General features: G+C 55.0%; 2 protein-coding genes across 3 annotated transcripts in view; one reads left to right on the forward strand and one right to left on the reverse strand.

Moving 5' to 3' along the window:
• Window positions 1-1816: 1816 nt before the first annotated feature.
• On the forward strand, window positions 1817-8447 carry PIMREG (PICALM interacting mitotic regulator). Of its 2 annotated transcripts, XM_054536079.2 has the most exons (5): window positions 1817-1906; window positions 2479-2807; window positions 4854-5149; window positions 6691-6786; window positions 7744-8447. In XM_054536079.2, exons 2-5 carry the CDS (start codon window positions 2514-2516, stop codon window positions 7802-7804), a joined length of 747 nt encoding a protein of 248 aa, XP_054392054.1. In that variant the 5' UTR covers window positions 1817-1906; window positions 2479-2513; the 3' UTR covers window positions 7805-8447. The 2 variants fall into 2 exon arrangements, with proteins under 2 accessions (XP_054392054.1, XP_054392053.1); XM_054536078.2 differs by lacking the exons at window positions 1817-1906; window positions 6691-6786; window positions 7744-8447 and adding an exon at window positions 1925-2014 and having other exon boundaries at window positions 4854-5443.
• Window positions 8448-8515: 68 nt separating this feature from the next.
• The window catches only part of PITPNM3 (PITPNM family member 3), a 105794-nt gene continuing 97421 nt past the window's right edge, over window positions 8516-16888 (reverse strand). Inside the window, exons 19-20 of the mRNA XM_024235409.3 lie at window positions 15125-15253; window positions 8516-12924 (exon numbers count right to left, since the gene is read on the reverse strand). Of these exons, the coding sequence (XP_024091177.3) occupies window positions 12619-12924; window positions 15125-15253 (435 nt within the window). The 3' untranslated portion in view covers window positions 8516-12618. The remainder of the gene's footprint in view (window positions 12925-15124; window positions 15254-16888) is intronic.

Consider the following 16888-nt stretch of genomic DNA (forward strand, 5'->3'; position numbering starts at 1 on the left):
CAGCCTGGACAACAGAGCGAGATCCTGTCTAAAAGAAAAAAAATAAAAAAGAAGAAAGCAAACATCCATGTGGCCACCACACAGCCTACAAAATGGAACATTACCTTTGAAGTCCTTTGAGCCCTTTCCTCATTATATCCTCTTCTCCTGCCACCCTTCCAAAAATGATGACTTATTTTATTTTGGTGTTTACAATTCCTTTGCTTTCAATTATAGCTTTGTCCACAAATGTATGTGCATATTCCTAAACCATATTGTTTAGTATTTTTACATTTGAACTTATATGGTGTCATACTTTATGTTTGTCTGCATATTGCTTTTTTTAATCTAACATTATATTTCTGAGGTTGACTTAAGTTATGCCATCTGGTTACAATTCACTTATTTTTCAGTGCTGTATAATATTCTATAATTTGAATTAATAACAATTTATATGTCTTTAAAAATGCCACCAATAGCCAAGAACGGTGGCTTACGTCTGTAATCCCAGCAGTTTGGGAGGCTGAGGCAGGTGGATTGCCTAAGGTCAGGAGTTCGAGACCAGCCTGGCCAACATAGTGAAACCGCATCTCTACTAAAAACACAAAAAGTTAGCTGGGCGTGGTGGCAGGCGCCTGTAATCCCAGCTACTAGGGAGGCTGAGGCAGGAGAATCACTTGAACCCGGGAGGCAGAGGTTGCAGTGAGCCGAGATCATGCCATTGCACTCCAGCCTGGGCAACAAGAGTGAAATTCCGTCTCAAAAACAAACAAAAAAACCCCACCGATATATGAATTTGGGCATTACATTTCCAACATGTGAAATTTGAGGGACACATTCAAACCATAGCAGAGGATCAAATAAGTTAATAAACTGCAACACCAGTACCTGTGCATACTAAGTGCCATATACACGTTAATCATTATCATCATCCTTTCGTTGGAAATCACTGAGGCCAAAGGAGTGGGTGAGACCACCCAGAAACGGAGAGGGCTGAAGACAGAGTCTCAAGAAGCCACCATCTCAGGCTCTTGTGCGGAGAAGTAACAAAGAAACCAGCTGGGGGAGTGGGCAGCACTGCTCTGAGGTCACCGAAAGGAGAAAGATGAGCTGGAGAGAGCTTTATAATGGCTGATTTTGTTTGGATGCTAAGGACAAGAGAGGCAGGCATTCCGCAGGAGAGAGGGAGGGATGCGTGGGGCAAGGCGGGGGCGGGGAGCCGGTGTAGACCGGAGGAGGGCAGACGGGTACTCTGGTCTATCCCCGCTTCCAGGACAGGACGCGTTTTCTAGGCGGGGCGGAGCGTGGATGGGGAACTCAGAGAGGGACAGTGTCTTGTCACAGGAAGGGAGGGTCAGGAGGGAAATTTGAAAGAAAACGTCTCTGGGAACCCAGGGCTCCGCACTGCCAGTCCCTGGCTCCTTCTGACAAAACCACTGAGCAAGAAGGAAAAGCCAGACCCCTTGGCAGGATGGGCGGGGTCCCTGCCCGCTGCAGGACCTGGGGCCTGGGGCCTGAGCCAGGAAGCCTAGGTCCCGGGACCTCCGCCTCCACCCCATGGATCAGAGCAGCCTGAACCCTGTGCGCGCTCCAGGGAGGGGACCCGGCGTGCGATGCGCGGGGGCAGGGCCAGCAAGGGCGGTGGCGCGAGCGGGACGCAGGATACAAAGCCCGGAGCCACGAGGCTGGCAGCCGGGAGGGGGCCAGAGCCATGAATGGGCACTGCCGGGCCAATCCGAGCGCAGCATTTGCAGCCGGGAGAGAGGGAGCCAATCGGATCTCCGGGGCGTTGGCGGGGGCGGGGGCGGGGACGGAACCAATCAGCTGTGAGGACGGGGCCGGGGGCGGAGCCGCGCAGAGTTTCAAATCGGCTGCGGTGGGCGAGGAGCAGCTGTGCTCGGGGTGTGATCGGCCTTAGTGGTGTCGGGTGAGTGCAGGCGGGGCACAGCAAGTTTCGCTCTTGTTGCCCAGGCTGGAGTGCAACGGCGCGATCTCGACTCAAAACAATTTTTTTGTTCAGAGGGGAGGGCATCAGGTTCGGACACGCACGGCCTGTGGGGGCGTCTGGGTACAAGAAGTCGGATCGAAATCGGGGCGTCTGGTGGGAAGGCCGGGGTCTGGGCGGGGAGGCGTTTGGTCTGGGCGAGCTGGTGAAGAAGATGGTGATCGTGTCCTGGGCCCAGCGCTGAAGCTCAGCTACGGCGTGTCTTGACCCCGCCTCCCCTCCTCGCCTGAGCCAGAGAGAGGAAGGAGGTTGGGATGAAAAGACAGCTGTTTTAGAAACTTGAAGGGCGGGACATCAGAAATGCTGCTGACCCGAGGCCTCTCTTCCAGGAAGCATCCTCCTTCCTGTACCCACACTTACCAACTCGCCCGCTCCCCGCCCGCCCCCGCCACCCCGCTGCATCCCGTCTCTTCCCCTGTGTCCAGGGTCTCTGTGGGACCTGGGAATGGGTATGGGGAATGCTTTGCTGACCTGCCTTTCGCCCTCTTCCCCAGGGTCTAGTGGACAGAGAAGACTCTTGGCCAGGCAGATGGCTTCTCGGTGGCAGAGCATGGGGACCTCCGTGCACCGGAGATCTCTCCAGCACCAGGAGCAGCTGGAGGACAGCAAGGAGCTGCAGCCTGTGGTCGGCCATCAGGAGACCTCCGCAGGGGCCCTGGGGTCCCTGTGCAGACAATTCCAAAGGAGGCTGCCCCTGAGAGCCGTCAACCTCAACCTCCGCGCAGGGCCCTCCTGGAAACGCCTGGAAACCCCAGAGCCAGGTCAGCAGGGCCTCCAGGCTGCAGCTCGCTCAGCTAAGAGTGCTTTGGGTGCCGTGTCCCAGGTAATACCGACAATACCAATCATCTTTTTTACGGAGTGTTTCCTTGGTGCCAGACAGTTCCTGCCCTCAAAGAGCCTCAAGAATATAGACTCCATGAAGACAGGGACTTTGGTTAGTTCACTGCTGTTTCCCCAGCACCCCAAATAGTTCCTGGCACATATAGGTGCTCAACAAATAATTGAATGAGTGAATGAAAGCATGTCTTGGAGGAAACAGATGCTTACAATACCAGGTGATAAGAGCTGTATGTGAGAAGAAATTGCAAAGCAAGTGGCCAATAGTGAGGGCTCACCAAATGCAAGCTTAGTCAGTGAAGGCTTCCCAGAGGAGGTGATTCCAAAGTTCACCCAGGGAAGCAAAGGTCAAGGGGTATTTAGGGTAAGGGAAATAGTGCAAGTCCAGGCCTAGAGCTGAGGGAAAGCAAGGTGTACTGCCCACTCAGCCGTGTACCCCTGAGGAGAGCCAGAATTGTAGTCTGGGTATGAGCAGAGGACAGAGAGCAAGGTAGAGCAGGGGGAAAGGATATGAAGGAGCTTAGAACTCTCCCAGGAATGATCAGGAGTCCGGAGGATTCTAAACAGTGGAAAGTCTGGTCTAATTAGCATATTAGAATTTGCCCTTTAGCTACGTGATGGAGAAGGGAATAGAGGCAGAGATGCTCCTGAAGGAGACTAAGGGTCTGGACTTGCAGGGCATAAACTTCAGGAGCTGCCGAGAAGTCAGTTAGAGGGGATTTGCTGTCAAATGAGAGCTGCTGTCAGGAAGACGTCCTTATGTTGGATGTAAGTGTCTATGGACCCTTCAAGGGATGCATCTTTAAACCCAGAGCTGGAGGTGTAGACGTGTCACTTAGAAAGGACAGAAGCCATTAGGATGAACAGACCTCCAGGGAGAGGATTGGGGGCTGCAGAGGTTTCTCCTCAGTGTCTCATTGGGAATTCTGAAGGTGAGAGAATTCTCCAGAAAGAGGGTGGCTCTTTCTGGACCCTCTGCAGAGAGCTCTCTGAGCCAAATGTTAGTCCTTATTTGGAAGCACTTTTTGATTGGTTTCACCACCCTCAGGGATCAGAGAAATGAAATGAATTTGTCCAAGGTCACATAACTCATTAAATTTAACTTGGGCTTTGCTCCAAACCCTGGGCTCTGGCTTGCCAAGGCAAAGACAGTCTAGCTGACGAAGAAGAGCCTTCACAGCCATCACCCAGCTGGTGTAAAAGGCCCAAGAGTCGGGGCTTGGTCCTATGGGCAACAAGAAGCCATAGAGGAGTTTTGAGCAGTTGAGTGTCACTGTCAGAACTGCCCTTTAGAAGGATCACTATGGGCCACTGTGGAGGGTGGATAGAGTGAGTGAGACCCGAGGCAAGAAGACAGGTGCTCTCCTGGTATGCAGGGGGTGCTGGACGGGGTGGCCTGTTCTTTTTGGGCCCTCTCCTTCAGTCCTGGGGTCAACCTCTGTCGGGAAAGAGAGTTTGGACTTAGACAAACAGGCTCCAGGCACCAGGGGGGTCCTCCTGCTGCTGACTGCTGCTGTCATATCCAAGAGCTCTGAGCTGGGTCCCTGCCGTGGACTCATTCCACGAGGAGTCATTCACATCCTTCACCCTGGAGACTAACAATAGCCTGTATTTACAGGACACTTGCAGAGTGTAGGGGTTGCTGGTATGGTCTGGAGACCAGGGTAGCTCACCCTTGGTTTTTTTGTTGTTGTTTGTTTTTGAGACAGGGTCTCACTCTGTCGCCCAGGCTGGAGTGCCGTGGTGCGATCTCGGCTCACTGCAACCTCGGCCTCCCAGGTTCAGGCGATTCTCATGCCTCAGTCACCTGAGTAGCTGGGACTACAGGCACCCGCCACCACGCCTAATTTTTTTTTTGCATTTTTAGTAGAAATGGGGTTACACCATGTTGGCCAGGCTGGTCTCAAACTCCTGACCTCAGGTGATCCACCTGCCTCGGCCTCCCAAAGTACTGGGATTATAGGCGTGAGCCACCGCGCCTGGCCTAACTTTTGATTTTGTCTGTGCTAACCTTTCCATTTGCCTGTTCCAGAGAATCCAGGAGTCCTGCCAAAGTGGCACCAAGTGGCTGGTGGAGACCCAGGTGAAGGCCAGGAGGCGGAAGAGAGGAGCACAGAAGGGCAGTGGATCCCCAACTCACAGCCTGAGCCAGAAGAGCACCCGGCTGTCTGTCGCCGCCCCTGCTCACTCAGCCGCAGACCCCTGGGAGAAGGAACATCACCACCTCTCTGCCCGGATGGGCTTACGTGCCCACCCATTACGGCGATCAAGGCGGGAGGCTGCCTTCCGGAGCCCCTACTCCTCAACAGAGCCCCTCTGCTCTCCCAGGCAAGTGGGATGGTGCCTCACCCCGGGGCTGGTGGCCTTTTAGCCTGGGCACAATCCCTGCTCTCTGACCTCCCAGACACTAACTGGGCCCCACGGGCTTCTTGGCACCCCCTGTGGCTACCTGGAGCCAGGGGCACCCTGAGCAGCGTCATATCATGTTATTATTATTCTTACTGTTAAATGTGTGTCCTGCTTTAGCAGATATCCAGTGCATGTATTTGTTCATTAGAAAATGAGAAAATAGGCTAGGCACGGTGGCTCACACCTGTAATCCCAGCACTTTGGGAGACCGAGGCTGGTGGATCACCTGAGGTCGGGAGTTGGAGACCAGCCTGGCCAACATGGTGAAACCTCATCTCTACTAAAAATACAAAATTGGCTGGGTGTGGTGGTACATGCCTGTAATCCCAGCTCCTTGGGAGGTTGAGGCAGGAGAATCGCTTGAACTCAGGAGGTGGAGGTTGCAGTGAGCTGAGATCGCGCCACTGCACTCCAGCCAGGGCCACAGAGCCAGACCCTGTCTCAAAAAAAAAAAAAAAAGAAAGAAAGAAAACAAAACAACAACTAGATTCCTAAGGATTGTGTTTCAACTTTCCGGCTGAGTTCTAGGGGGTAATGGAGTGTGTTAGTTAAGGCTGTATAGTAGCTTTGGGCTGTTGAAATTTTCCCCCAGATTTCTTTGAGGGCTAGCATCTTTCTTTAGCCTCATAGGAACTTTGAGCTGTATTTAAGGCAGGCTCTGTTTGTCCCATTTGAAAGGTAAGGAAACAGAGGTCCGGAGGGGTTTGGTGATTAGCCTGAGGGTCATCCTGTAGGAAATAGAGGAGTAAAGGCTGGGGTCCAGATCATCTGGATGTTCTGCCCCACCAATCAAGCTGGCCTGCCCTGCAGAATCTTCTAGTTCTCAGACAGGCCCAGAAAGTGGCCTGGCTCGGGACAGGGGGTGAAGCTCATCCCAATCCGCAGTCCCTGGCAGTTTCCTGGTCCCATCTCGGAGCTCTCAGGGAAGGCTGCCTAGCCGCTGCCCCTGTGTCGTGGCAGGTGGTCACCAGGATGCATGTAAGTGACCAGGTGGCTCTTTGCAAACCTGAAAGCTAAAATAAGGCTTGCGTACACTTCAAAAATACTCTCCACATCTGTGTTCTGACCCGGTTCCACGCCCAGAGCTAGCAGGGGACCTGAGAAAATCCTTCAGGACCTTAGTTTCTCTGTCTGTAAAAGAAGAGCTGAGCTTAGTTCTGACACAACCACACTCACCCAAGCCTCCTAGTGAGCCCAGAAGCAAGTTTTGAAGCCACCTGGAGAGCTGAGGCTCAGTTTCCAAGTGGGGAAGCTGCAAAATCACTTGCCCGTGACCTTGGCCTCGTGGATCTTGATCTGTCTGTTTGTTGCTCTGAGGTCACCTCCTGGAGTGAGGGTCTGGAGTGAAGCCCAGCCGCCGGGTCATCTGGGCCCACAGACCAGACTCTGGTACTGGGTTGCAAGGGGCTCCTGCCCGGAGTTTCCAACCAGTCACAGGTGTGGCTTTTTCTTTCATTCAGCGAGTCTGACAGTGACCTAGAGCCTGTGGGGGCAGGAATTCAGCATCTCCAGAAGCTGTCCCAAGAGCTAGATGAAGCCATTATGGCAGAAGAGAGGTGAGTTGGCATCCCCTGCTTCAAAGTGAAGGGGCCGGGAGAGCCCCTCCAGCCATCTTTGTAGGCAGGCGTTGGTTCTGCTCTAACCTGCTGTGTGACCCTGGCCAGTCTCTGCCCCTCTCTGGGCCTCAGTCTCCCTCATCTCAAACATAAGAAAGGACAAAAACCTGGACTGGGGTGATGGTAAAGGATGTAGCCTGAATGTGTGTGGTCTTCTGGGCCTTGGACCCCCACGTTTGTCTGTCACTTGGAACCTCACATGTGGCTGGTTCCTGAAAAACCTGCCCCTTCCTCCAGAGCTCTCCATGGCTCGTCTGTGCCCTGCCTGCCTATGGAATTGGGAAAAGCAACCTGACTGCTATGGAGTTCCTGGTCTGTCTGCTCATGGCCCCATCCTGGGGGCAGGGCCTCGGTTGTGGATCTCCCCTAACTTGGGGCTGTTTCCCCATTCCACTTGTATAATGGCCATGATGGGCTCTAAGGCTGGACCCTGCCAGCTCTATGTGTTGAGGGGCCATATTCCTACCACATTTCCGGGTCTGATCTTCTGTAGCTCAGGCTGGGAGGGCCCTCTCAGAGCCCACCACACCCAGTGGCACCAATCCCTCCCCTTCTCTCTAGTGGTGACATCGTCTATCTCATTCATGACTGAGGAAGTGCCTGCAGGTAATGCCCACCTTCCAAGCATCTTTCTCAGTGTCCTCTTCCTCCACCTCATGCATGAGTTAAAGAAAAAGCCCACAGAGCTGATGGGCACAGCAGAGTAGGTAGTACCTGCTTGCTGCTTGGAGCCAGAGCTGCTAACCTCACTGACCCCATCATTAACAGCATGCTGGGGGCCCCGAGTAGCTACAGCCACCTTCCAGCACCCCCCTCCCCCCCTCCGCAGTGAGCAGGGAAAGGCATCCCTACTTCCCCTACCTTGAGCACAGTGACAAAGGCAGCTCTGTCTTGCAGGAAACAAGCCCTGTCTGACCGCCAAAGCTTCATACTCAAGGATGTCTATGCTTCCCCGTGAGCTTCCTGGAAAAAACCCCCAGGAGTTGTCAGTACCCCTGGGCCACTGCTAACAAGCACCTAACAAGGGGCCCAGAGCCCCCTGCTCCGGCCACATCTGGACCCATCAGTGACTGCCTGCCATAGTCTGAGAGTGTCTTGGGGAGACCTTGCAGAGGGGGAGAATTGTTCCTTCTGCTTTCCCAGGGGACTCTTGAGCTTAGAAACTCATTGTACACTTGACCTTGAGCCTTCTATTTGCCTCATCTACAACATGAAGTGCTAGCATCAGATATTTGAGAGCTCTTAGCTGTGTACCCAGGTGCCTGGTTTTTGGGGAGTCATCCGCAGAGTCACTCACCCACTGTGTTTCTGGTGCCAAGGCTCTTGGGGGCCCCACTCTCATCCCTGCTTTCCCTACCAGGGACTTAGAGGAAGGCATAGGAGATATTTCCAGGCTTACGACCCTGGGCTCACGGGTACCTATTTATATGCTCAATGCAGAGCACTGTGGATGTGCCGGGAGGGGTAGCCCTGTTCAAGAGCAATTTCTGCCCTTTGTAAATTATTTAAGAAACCTGCTTTGTCATTTTATTGGAAAGAAACCAGCGCGTGACTTTCCTAGATAACACTGCTTTCTCATAATAAAGACTATTTGCATTTGACATCCGTTCCCTTTCACCGGCAACCTCCAACCTCCCCCCGCCCTCCCACACCACTCTGGGCTATAGATTTGTAATTTGTGGTTTGGGGTCTGGCCCTCATCCACCTCTGCTCCGAGCCAGTCTGCCCCCCAATCCCACCCCAGGGAGAACATGTATAAAGGGAAAGGTTTCTCAACTTAGTTCAGACCAAAACACATTGTAAAGGCAAATAAGGTTTTTATTTAAGTGACAACATTTGAGAGCTAAAAACCAGCTCACATCAAAATCAAGACCCAGTTGTAAAAATCTTTTAACTCCATAATGCTGTTTTTGTCTTGTTAGAAATCTGATATCTTACATTAGCGTTTCTAACGGATTTTGTACAAGGCAGCCATAAGGAACATAATAAACCTTTTTCACCACAGAACCATCTGTCACAGATAATACTGAAAGTTACACACTTAGGAACAGTCAGACCACAGACAAGGTCAGACTGGCTGCCACCACCAAGTAAACAACCAGAAAAGGACAGCGGGGTCCAAGGGTGGGGGTCCCTGTGCACGAGTTGCCCTCCTCTGGGCTGCCCCTCCTTGGGTCACCTGCTTCTCCTTTGCCTCAAAAAGGGTGGAGTCAAATGCAGATTTTCCTCCCAACTGCCTGTTAGTGTCTCAACAAGGAGAGCAGAGCCCAGGTCAGGCCTCAGTGCTTGGACTTAACCCCAACTATGATTTTTAAGAAAGTTCCCCCAAGCCCGGAAGGAAAGGAAGGAGGGAATGTTTCTTTTGGCTGAGCCAAAAGACAATAGGTTTCCAGGGCACTTGGCACCCAAACCCCCCAGCCAGATGGGATTCGGTGGGAAAGTTGGTTGTTTAAGGCGGGGTCAGGGCACCCCTTCTGGGGCTGCACCTGGGCTGCGGGGAGAGTGAGGATGCAGAGGACCCACGTGCCTCATGAAAGACTCCAGGACACAGGTATGGGTCCCAAAGGGGTAAAAATACAGTTTAAAAACCGTGAGATCCAGCCTCGCCTCTTCTAGAAAGCCCACCGCCAGAAATCTCTGGAATACTGGGATTCAAACACATTTGTTTGCTGTAGCCCAGCACCCAGACAAGAGGGCCGTTCATCCCAGTGCATGAAAGGAGTCTGCTTTTTTAAAAAAGAAATATTTTATGGAGCCCAAGGGAGCCATTGAGATCTTTAGGAAAAAACCCATGATGCTGGAAGAGCAGGTCCTGGGCTAAGGATGGACCCTGAACCCCAACAGGGCAAATGATAAAGGAAGGTGGCAGGCAGGCCCTCGGCTACGACAGCCGCCGGATCGGGAAGAACAAACATGCCACGCAAGAAACAAGGAGCTTTGGTCAGGCAGGAAGATCTGTTTCCAGCTGCTGGAGAGCAGGCATACCAGAAGCTAGAAGGATTCTCTAGAAAACAGCTGGATTGGGGGTCACAGAACTACTCAAGGAGAGGGAGCGGCACCCCCTCCAGAGAACAACACAACTTGGTTCTTTCTCCAACTTAACTGGACGGACAAAACTGAACAAACCATTAGTATAGAAAGTGCATACGCATCACACAGTTGCCGTGAAAGCAGTACTGAAACATACATTTTCTCGCCACTAAACAGAACCGCATATACACACATTCACACACACCAACTACAGCTCCAGTTGTTGCATTCACAATATCTCATTGTATACCATCAGCATCTTGTGTGTGCATTGTCAGCCAAAGCCCCAATCCTCCTACCTGATTGCTGCTTGGAACCAGAGCTGCTTCCAAAAGGAAGGGGTGGTGGCCCTCCTGCTGGGTTCTGTGTCCCAGCTCTGACCCCAGAGCCACAGAACCCTGGTCACACTGATTTCAAATTCCCCAGGGATCCTGGCTCATGAGCTCTATCTCTCTCTGTCTTCCTCTCTCTCTGTCTTCCTTTCTCTCTCTCTCTCTGCCTTCCTCTCTCTCTCTGTCTTCCTTTCTTTCTCTCTCTCTTTCTCTCTCCCTCTCTCTCTTTCTCTCTCCCTCTCTCTCTTTCTCTCTCCCTCTCCCTGTCTCGCCTAGCCTGGGGTTCTCAGGGAAGAGGGAATCTAATTGGCAGCAAAGTACCTCATACTAATTATTTTATCATTTTAGCGTAACCAGTGCCTTCTGCAAAAAGGAGATGGTAGAGTTTTCAAGAATCAGACTAAGTCTGCCCAAGTTTAAATCAGGATATTTGGGGGAAGGATTAGGGTTGGGGTGGCTATGCCATATGAGCTGGTGCCTTTGGAAAGCCAAGAACTGTGAAATGTTAAAGGGGGGATGGGCACCTGTGAACCGCCAGGAGACAGGACCATAGAGGAGGCCGAGCTGAGGCTGAGCCTGATCCGCACTCCTCCCCATAGACTCGCCAGCAGCCCTGGGCTTGAGTGCAGGATGCAGCACTGGAAGTAGAGCAGAAGAGCTGGCAGACTGAAGACACATTTCTAGTGGAGAGAGCAGGGATGGGGGTTAGGAGCCCAGACCCCTCCAGCCCCAGGAGGGCACCCAATTTGCCAGGCAATTCACAATGGTGGTGCCAGCCACCCCCACCAGCAGCGTCATTGGCTGCCTGGGAGCCGCGAGAGGTAGACATTGAGCAGAAGCGACACTGAGCTGACACAGGTGCCTGCTGTGTATACAGACGTCTGGGCCCTGGGGCAGCCTGGCTGAAATTGCTGGGACCGGCCTTGATGGCAGCCCATGGGGGCTCAGTGGCCACGTGGGCAGCCCCACAGAGCAGGTGTGGGCCTGGGCCAGGGAGTCGGGGTTTTCCAGGATGCAGGAAACCAGTGCCCAGGCCAAGGTTCAGCAGCAGGAGGGCCTGGGCAGACTTTAGGGGCCCCAGAAGGGCCAAGAACTGCCAACCTCAGGGGACTACCCAGGAGGAGGCCATGGGCACAAACTGAGTGGCAGGGGAAAGGGAAGAGAATACAACAGTTGGAGCCAAACTTCCAGGAACCCCTAGAACCCTGGAATCTCAGCTCTATGCCTCCGGGAGCCAAAAAGGACAAAAGGGTCCTGGCAGAGCTGGGGTTATGGGGAGCCTGACCAGTAACCTTTTGGCAGGAGATGGAGGTGGGTTGTCCCTGGGACACCCAGTTTGAGCATCAGTGCAAGGCAAACCAGCTGCGCCTCTCCGTGGAGTAGGGATCCCTTCCCAGCCCACCCAGAGAGGCTCCTTTAAGAGCCCCTCCTTTCCAGCCCACCCAGACCCCCTCTCCCAGGCTGTGTGAAAGGTGTGGGTCACAGGACACTCGGAGGGACCCTTAGGCCTGAAGAGCCTCAATGGGCCAAACTGCAGGACATCTTGGGAGTCAAAGACTCACACCAACCTCAGCTAGGGGGACCCCTCCAATAACAGAAGGAAGACGGGGCCCAGAGAGGGCAAGCAACCAGCTCAGGGGCTCACAGCCAGCCCAGCTGAGCCAGAGCCCAAGGCTGCAGCCTCCCAAGGGAGGGCATGAGGCAGGGCTCCGGGAAGAGGAACCCCTGGCCTCCAGGGCCACAGGGAAATGGTGAGGACACTGAAGACAACGGGGGTTGGGGACAATGGACAGCTGCAGGACAGACCGTCAGCACCAGACCCCACCCCCCCGAGGGCTGTGGACAGAGACGGAGTAACATGAGCCCGGGGATGTGCTCTCACTCCCAGAAAGTGGCCATCTTGCCATAAGAGCGCCAACCCCAAAATGGTGACCCAGGACCACAGGGAGGGCGGGCACAAATGTCACTCACACCTCCACAAGACAGCCCAGAGGCTGTGCCTGCCAGCGGCGCTTGGTCCCGAGGCTGGGGCTGCCCCCTTGAGGGCCCGCCTAGCTCGCTGTGAAGCCTGGGGAGGCAGGACGGTGGTCGACTTTGCCCAAACGCTTCAGCTCCGGGCAAGCCTGCCCCCAGGATGACACAAACATGAACCCTGACTTGGGCTTGCGGTCGCAGGCACGTGGGAGGCAGCAGTGGCTGCACCGAGATCCCCCGATCTCACCCCGTCGCAGCTCAGGGAGCCCCCCCGGGCTCTGGCAGGATCCCTCCCCGCTCTGGTCGGACACTGCTGGACAGACACGGGAGGGAAAAAGCAGGAAAACGCCTGTGTCGGGGAGAGGGCAGCCCCCTCCCGTCCCCGCAGGCAGCCTGATTGGGCCCCCCGCTCCCTGCTCTGAGCACAACCCACCCCTCAGGGCACCGACTCGAACTTGGGGGGCCCACGCGCCCAGCTGAGCGCGGGCAGCGGCCGCTCGTGGTCCTTGTCCGACTCGGGCTGGCTCTGGGCCCGCTCGGGCTTGGGGTTGGCGGCGGGCGGGTCAGGCTGCTGCACGGACATGGTTCTGCGCAGGTGGTTGCGCTTCCGCAGGAACTCTGGCTGCGCGTGCAGCCCGAAGCTGCCCTTGCGCAGGATCATGCGCGAGTTGTTCTTCTTTGGGCGTGAGCGGTGGCTGGCCTCCAGCGCGGCCAGGTGTGCGGCGTAGCCCTCGTTCAGGAACTGCGGAGGGCAGGGGAGGGCAGCGGGAAGAGGGGAGGGGAGGGGGAAGAGGAGAGGGGAGGGGGAAGAGGAGAGAGGAGGGAAGAGGGGAGGGGAGGGGGAAGAGGGGAGGGAAGGGGAGGGGGAAGAGGGGAGGGGAGGGGAAGAGAGGAAGGGAGGGGAGGGGGAATAGGGGAGGGGAGAGGAGGGAAGAGGGAAGAGGGGAGGGGAGGGGGAAGAGGGGAAGGGAAGGGAGGGGGAAGAAGGGAAGGGAAGGGGAATAGGGAAGGGGAGAGGAGGGGAGGGGAGAGGAGGGGAGGGGAGAGGAGGGAAGGGGCAAGAGGGGATGGGAGGAGAAGAGGGGAGGGGAGGGAGAAGAAGGGAAGGGGAAGAAGGGAAGGGAGAGGAGGGGAGGGGAAGGGACAGGCATCAGGCGGAGGGGTGGGGCAGGCCCCTTATCCTGATCCTGTCCCCATCATTTCCTGGGAACACTCTACAGAGGCACCTCCAGCTTCTCCAAGGAACCCTGGGGAAGCCGGGAGCTCTTCACTGTTCCAGGGTCCCCATCCTGCTTTGGACAACCATGCATCTCTACCTGTACCCATGGGTCACACCAGAGTTCTCTGGATTTTCTTTCCTATTTTATTTTATTTTATTTTAATTAATTAATTTATTTATTTGAGAAAGGGTCTCGCTGTGTCGCCCAGGCTGGAGTGCAGTAGCCCAGTCTCAGCTCACTGCAGTCTCAACTTCGCCAGCTCAAGCAATACTTCAGCTTCAGCCTCCCGAGTAACTGGGACCACGGGTACATGCCACCATGCCCAGCTCATTTTTTAAATTTTTTGTAGAAACAGCGTCTTGCTATGTTGCCAGGGCTGGCCTTGAACCCTGGGCTCAAGCAATCCTGCGTATCAAAGCACCAGGATTACAGGCATAAGCCAGAGTGCTTGGCCTCTGGATTTTTGAGGGTGGGGAAGCACCCATCCTTGTCACTTGGCTCGCTAGAATCCTGCAAAGTACCTCCCGTCACACGGCCTCTCCGTGCCTCTTGTCATTTTTCTGAGCCCTGCGACTGCCCTCCTTGCCAGTCCTTCCGGCTGTGTCCAGAGCCTTGCTACTCAATATGTGGTCCATGGACTCTGGCAGCATCAACACCACCTGGCACCTTGTTAGGCAGAACTTCAGGCCCTCTCCCCGCCCTTAGGCCTATGGAATCAGAATATGCATCAACAAGATCTCCAGGTGATGCTTGTGCACTTCAGAGTTTGAGAAGCGGGGCCTCTGAGTTCCCAACTCGGAGACGCCACCATCTCCTGACCCTCTACCTGCGGGTCACTCTCAGGCACTGCACACTTGACATGCCCCAGAGGGAGGTCAACTCCTTCCCTTCCACCTGCTGCGCGATTCCAATAGTGGCACCTCCTACGTGGTCACCCAAGCCACAGACCAGGTAGCTGTCCTCCACCTTCCCTTTCTCTCATCCTGCACATCTGATCTGGGCATTACCAAACCCAATCCATCCCCTACCAAAAAATGCCTCTCAGACCCTCCACTTTCTCTCTTCAACTCCCTCTCGGCTTTTCTTTCCTTCCTCTGAACCACCTTCCACCTGCAGCCTGAGGGAGCTTCCTGAATCACACACCTGCTCATCCCACACCCTCACAGAGTCCCCACACAGGCTATCTTGGCTGCACTGACCATTCTAGCCCACCCCCCCTCCCAGCTCACGTCCCACGCAGCCAAGCTGAGTCACTGGCAGTTCCCAGAATATACATGTTCTGTGTCACCTCCTGACCTTCGCTTTTGCTGCTGCGTCTGTCACAAATACTCTTCTCAATCTCAGGCCCTTCCTGGACCATTCCTTCAAATTCCGGAAATCCAACCTTGCCCTGGAGTCTGGGTTAGCGGTCCCTGTCCAGGGCCCCACAATTCCCTGTGCTCCCCGTCATACATCATGGCACTTGCTACACTCCACTGTCACCAACTGCAAATGTGTCCATCTCGCCACTACACTGAAGTTCATTGCATCTGACTCCACTTGGGATTCTCCCCCTGCACCCAACACAGGCCCTGGCCCAAGGCAGGCACCCCGAAGTGTTTGTTGAATAAATGAATGAGCAAATGGGGGAATGAACAAATGAATGAATGAAGTGCTTACTCCCTCTATTCCTTTCCCTGACCTGCCTCACAACTCCCCGCCTCCAGCCCCGCCTCCACCCACCTGGCACTGGGTTTGGTACTTCTTGGTGGGCCGGCCCACAATGAAGATCTGGGAGGCAGGCAGGCCCAGCACGCTGTAGACAGAGATGTCCTTCGTGGAGCCATAGGCCGCACTGATTTTGATGAAGCACTGAAACACAGGGCAGGCATGGGGGGAGAGTGAGGCCAGCCCACCCCCTGGAAAGCCTTCCCAGGCCAACCCCAGGGGGCCCCTGCTTGGGGACCCTTTATGTGCACTCTGGTAGACTCCAAGCCATGGGACCACCCTGTGTCAGGAATGAACCCCCAGAGTGGCTGCCCCTCCCTGCACCCCAGGCCCAACCCAGGGCTCTGGCCAGTAAACGGTCACGACCACACCATTTACCGGCCCCACCTCCAGCAGCAGTACACTCAGGTTAAGTAATAATGAAGCCAAGCGTTCCTTTGTGCATAAGGAAATGGAGTTCCAGGTTTCTGGCTCACAGGGCCAGGACTGGAGGCCAGTTCTGCCTGGCTGCTGATCCTGTGCCGTCCACACCACTCCACGCTGCAGCTTGCCATATGCCCACCGCCTCTCGCTGGCTGGTGTGATGACCGCCCCGCCCCACTCGCCAGAATCCCCAGTTCAATTCGGAGAACTGCACAAGGTCTGCCTTGCTCCAGGAGCACTTCCAGACCATCACCCTTCCCTCCCCTCCCCAGGATAAACCCAATCAAACTACCTCCTCCTGTGAGGTGCTCACCACCCAGCTGCCCCTCACTGTGTGCCTCCTGTCACTGTCATCCTCTTTTTCTCCCACTCACACTCCTCTCAAGCCACTGGAGACTTTGGTCCTGGGTCACAAGCTTTCCTTCCTGCCAAGCCCCACCATCGCTGGGACGACCCACGGTCTGCGTGACGTGAAGGATCTACCACGTCCCACCCGGCCTCGCAGCTTCGCACCTTCGCACCTTCTTTCACATCAGTGGCCGTCACTTCCAGGACCGAACTCAGAACCTGCCCCTCTAACTGTGAACTTCCACACGTTCGCTCCACTCAGGGCTTCTGCCCTCTCCCCGCCACTTCTCCGCCAGCCCCCACCTGGCTGCTCTCAGCCTCACTGACACTTGTCTTTTCTGCACCAGCCCTGCTGCCTCGCCCCTTCCTCATCCTGCCTCCTGTGTCCTCTGCCTCCACCCCAGATTCTCTCACCCCTTCATCCTCCTCCCACATCTGCCCGGCCAAATCTCAGCCCTGGAAATTTTTTCCACCATCCACCTTGTGTATTTGTACATGCTGCCCACCGAGAGCTGCTAAAGAAACACAGAGCCACGCAGCTCTCACCTTCCATCTTCTTCCCGTCCTTCCCTGAGCCCTACCCCATTCTGCAGGCGACTTCCTTCGATGCTGGACCAAGGAAAGGGCTTCCTCAGCCCACTGCCCCTCACCTCAATGGTTGGTTTATTCCCAACTGGCCTTTGGCTCAGAGGATGGAGCAGCCCCTCTTCGTCTGGCCCTTCCACCTTCTCATTCACCTGAACTCACTCCTATAACTTGGATCCTCCAGCTCTGGCGACCCTGCCTACCTGCCTCATGACCCTCCCAGCTGACACCCACCTTCTCTGCTCCTCTCCCTACTACTTTTGCCCCCTTGTCCTTCCGAATTGTCTTTTCCTCACAAGGTCATCTGGTGGCCAATCTTTGTCTAGTGGACAGTTCTCAGCATCCCACACCCTTGGCAAAAGGGGCGCTATCTCCTTGAACCCCTCTCCTCTCGAAACCTGTAGTCTCGTCTCTGTCTCCTGG

Source organism: Pongo abelii, chromosome 19, assembly GCF_028885655.2.
Source record: "Pongo abelii isolate AG06213 chromosome 19, NHGRI_mPonAbe1-v2.0_pri, whole genome shotgun sequence".
In the NCBI taxonomy this organism is placed as follows: Eukaryota; Metazoa; Chordata; class Mammalia; order Primates; family Hominidae; genus Pongo; species Pongo abelii.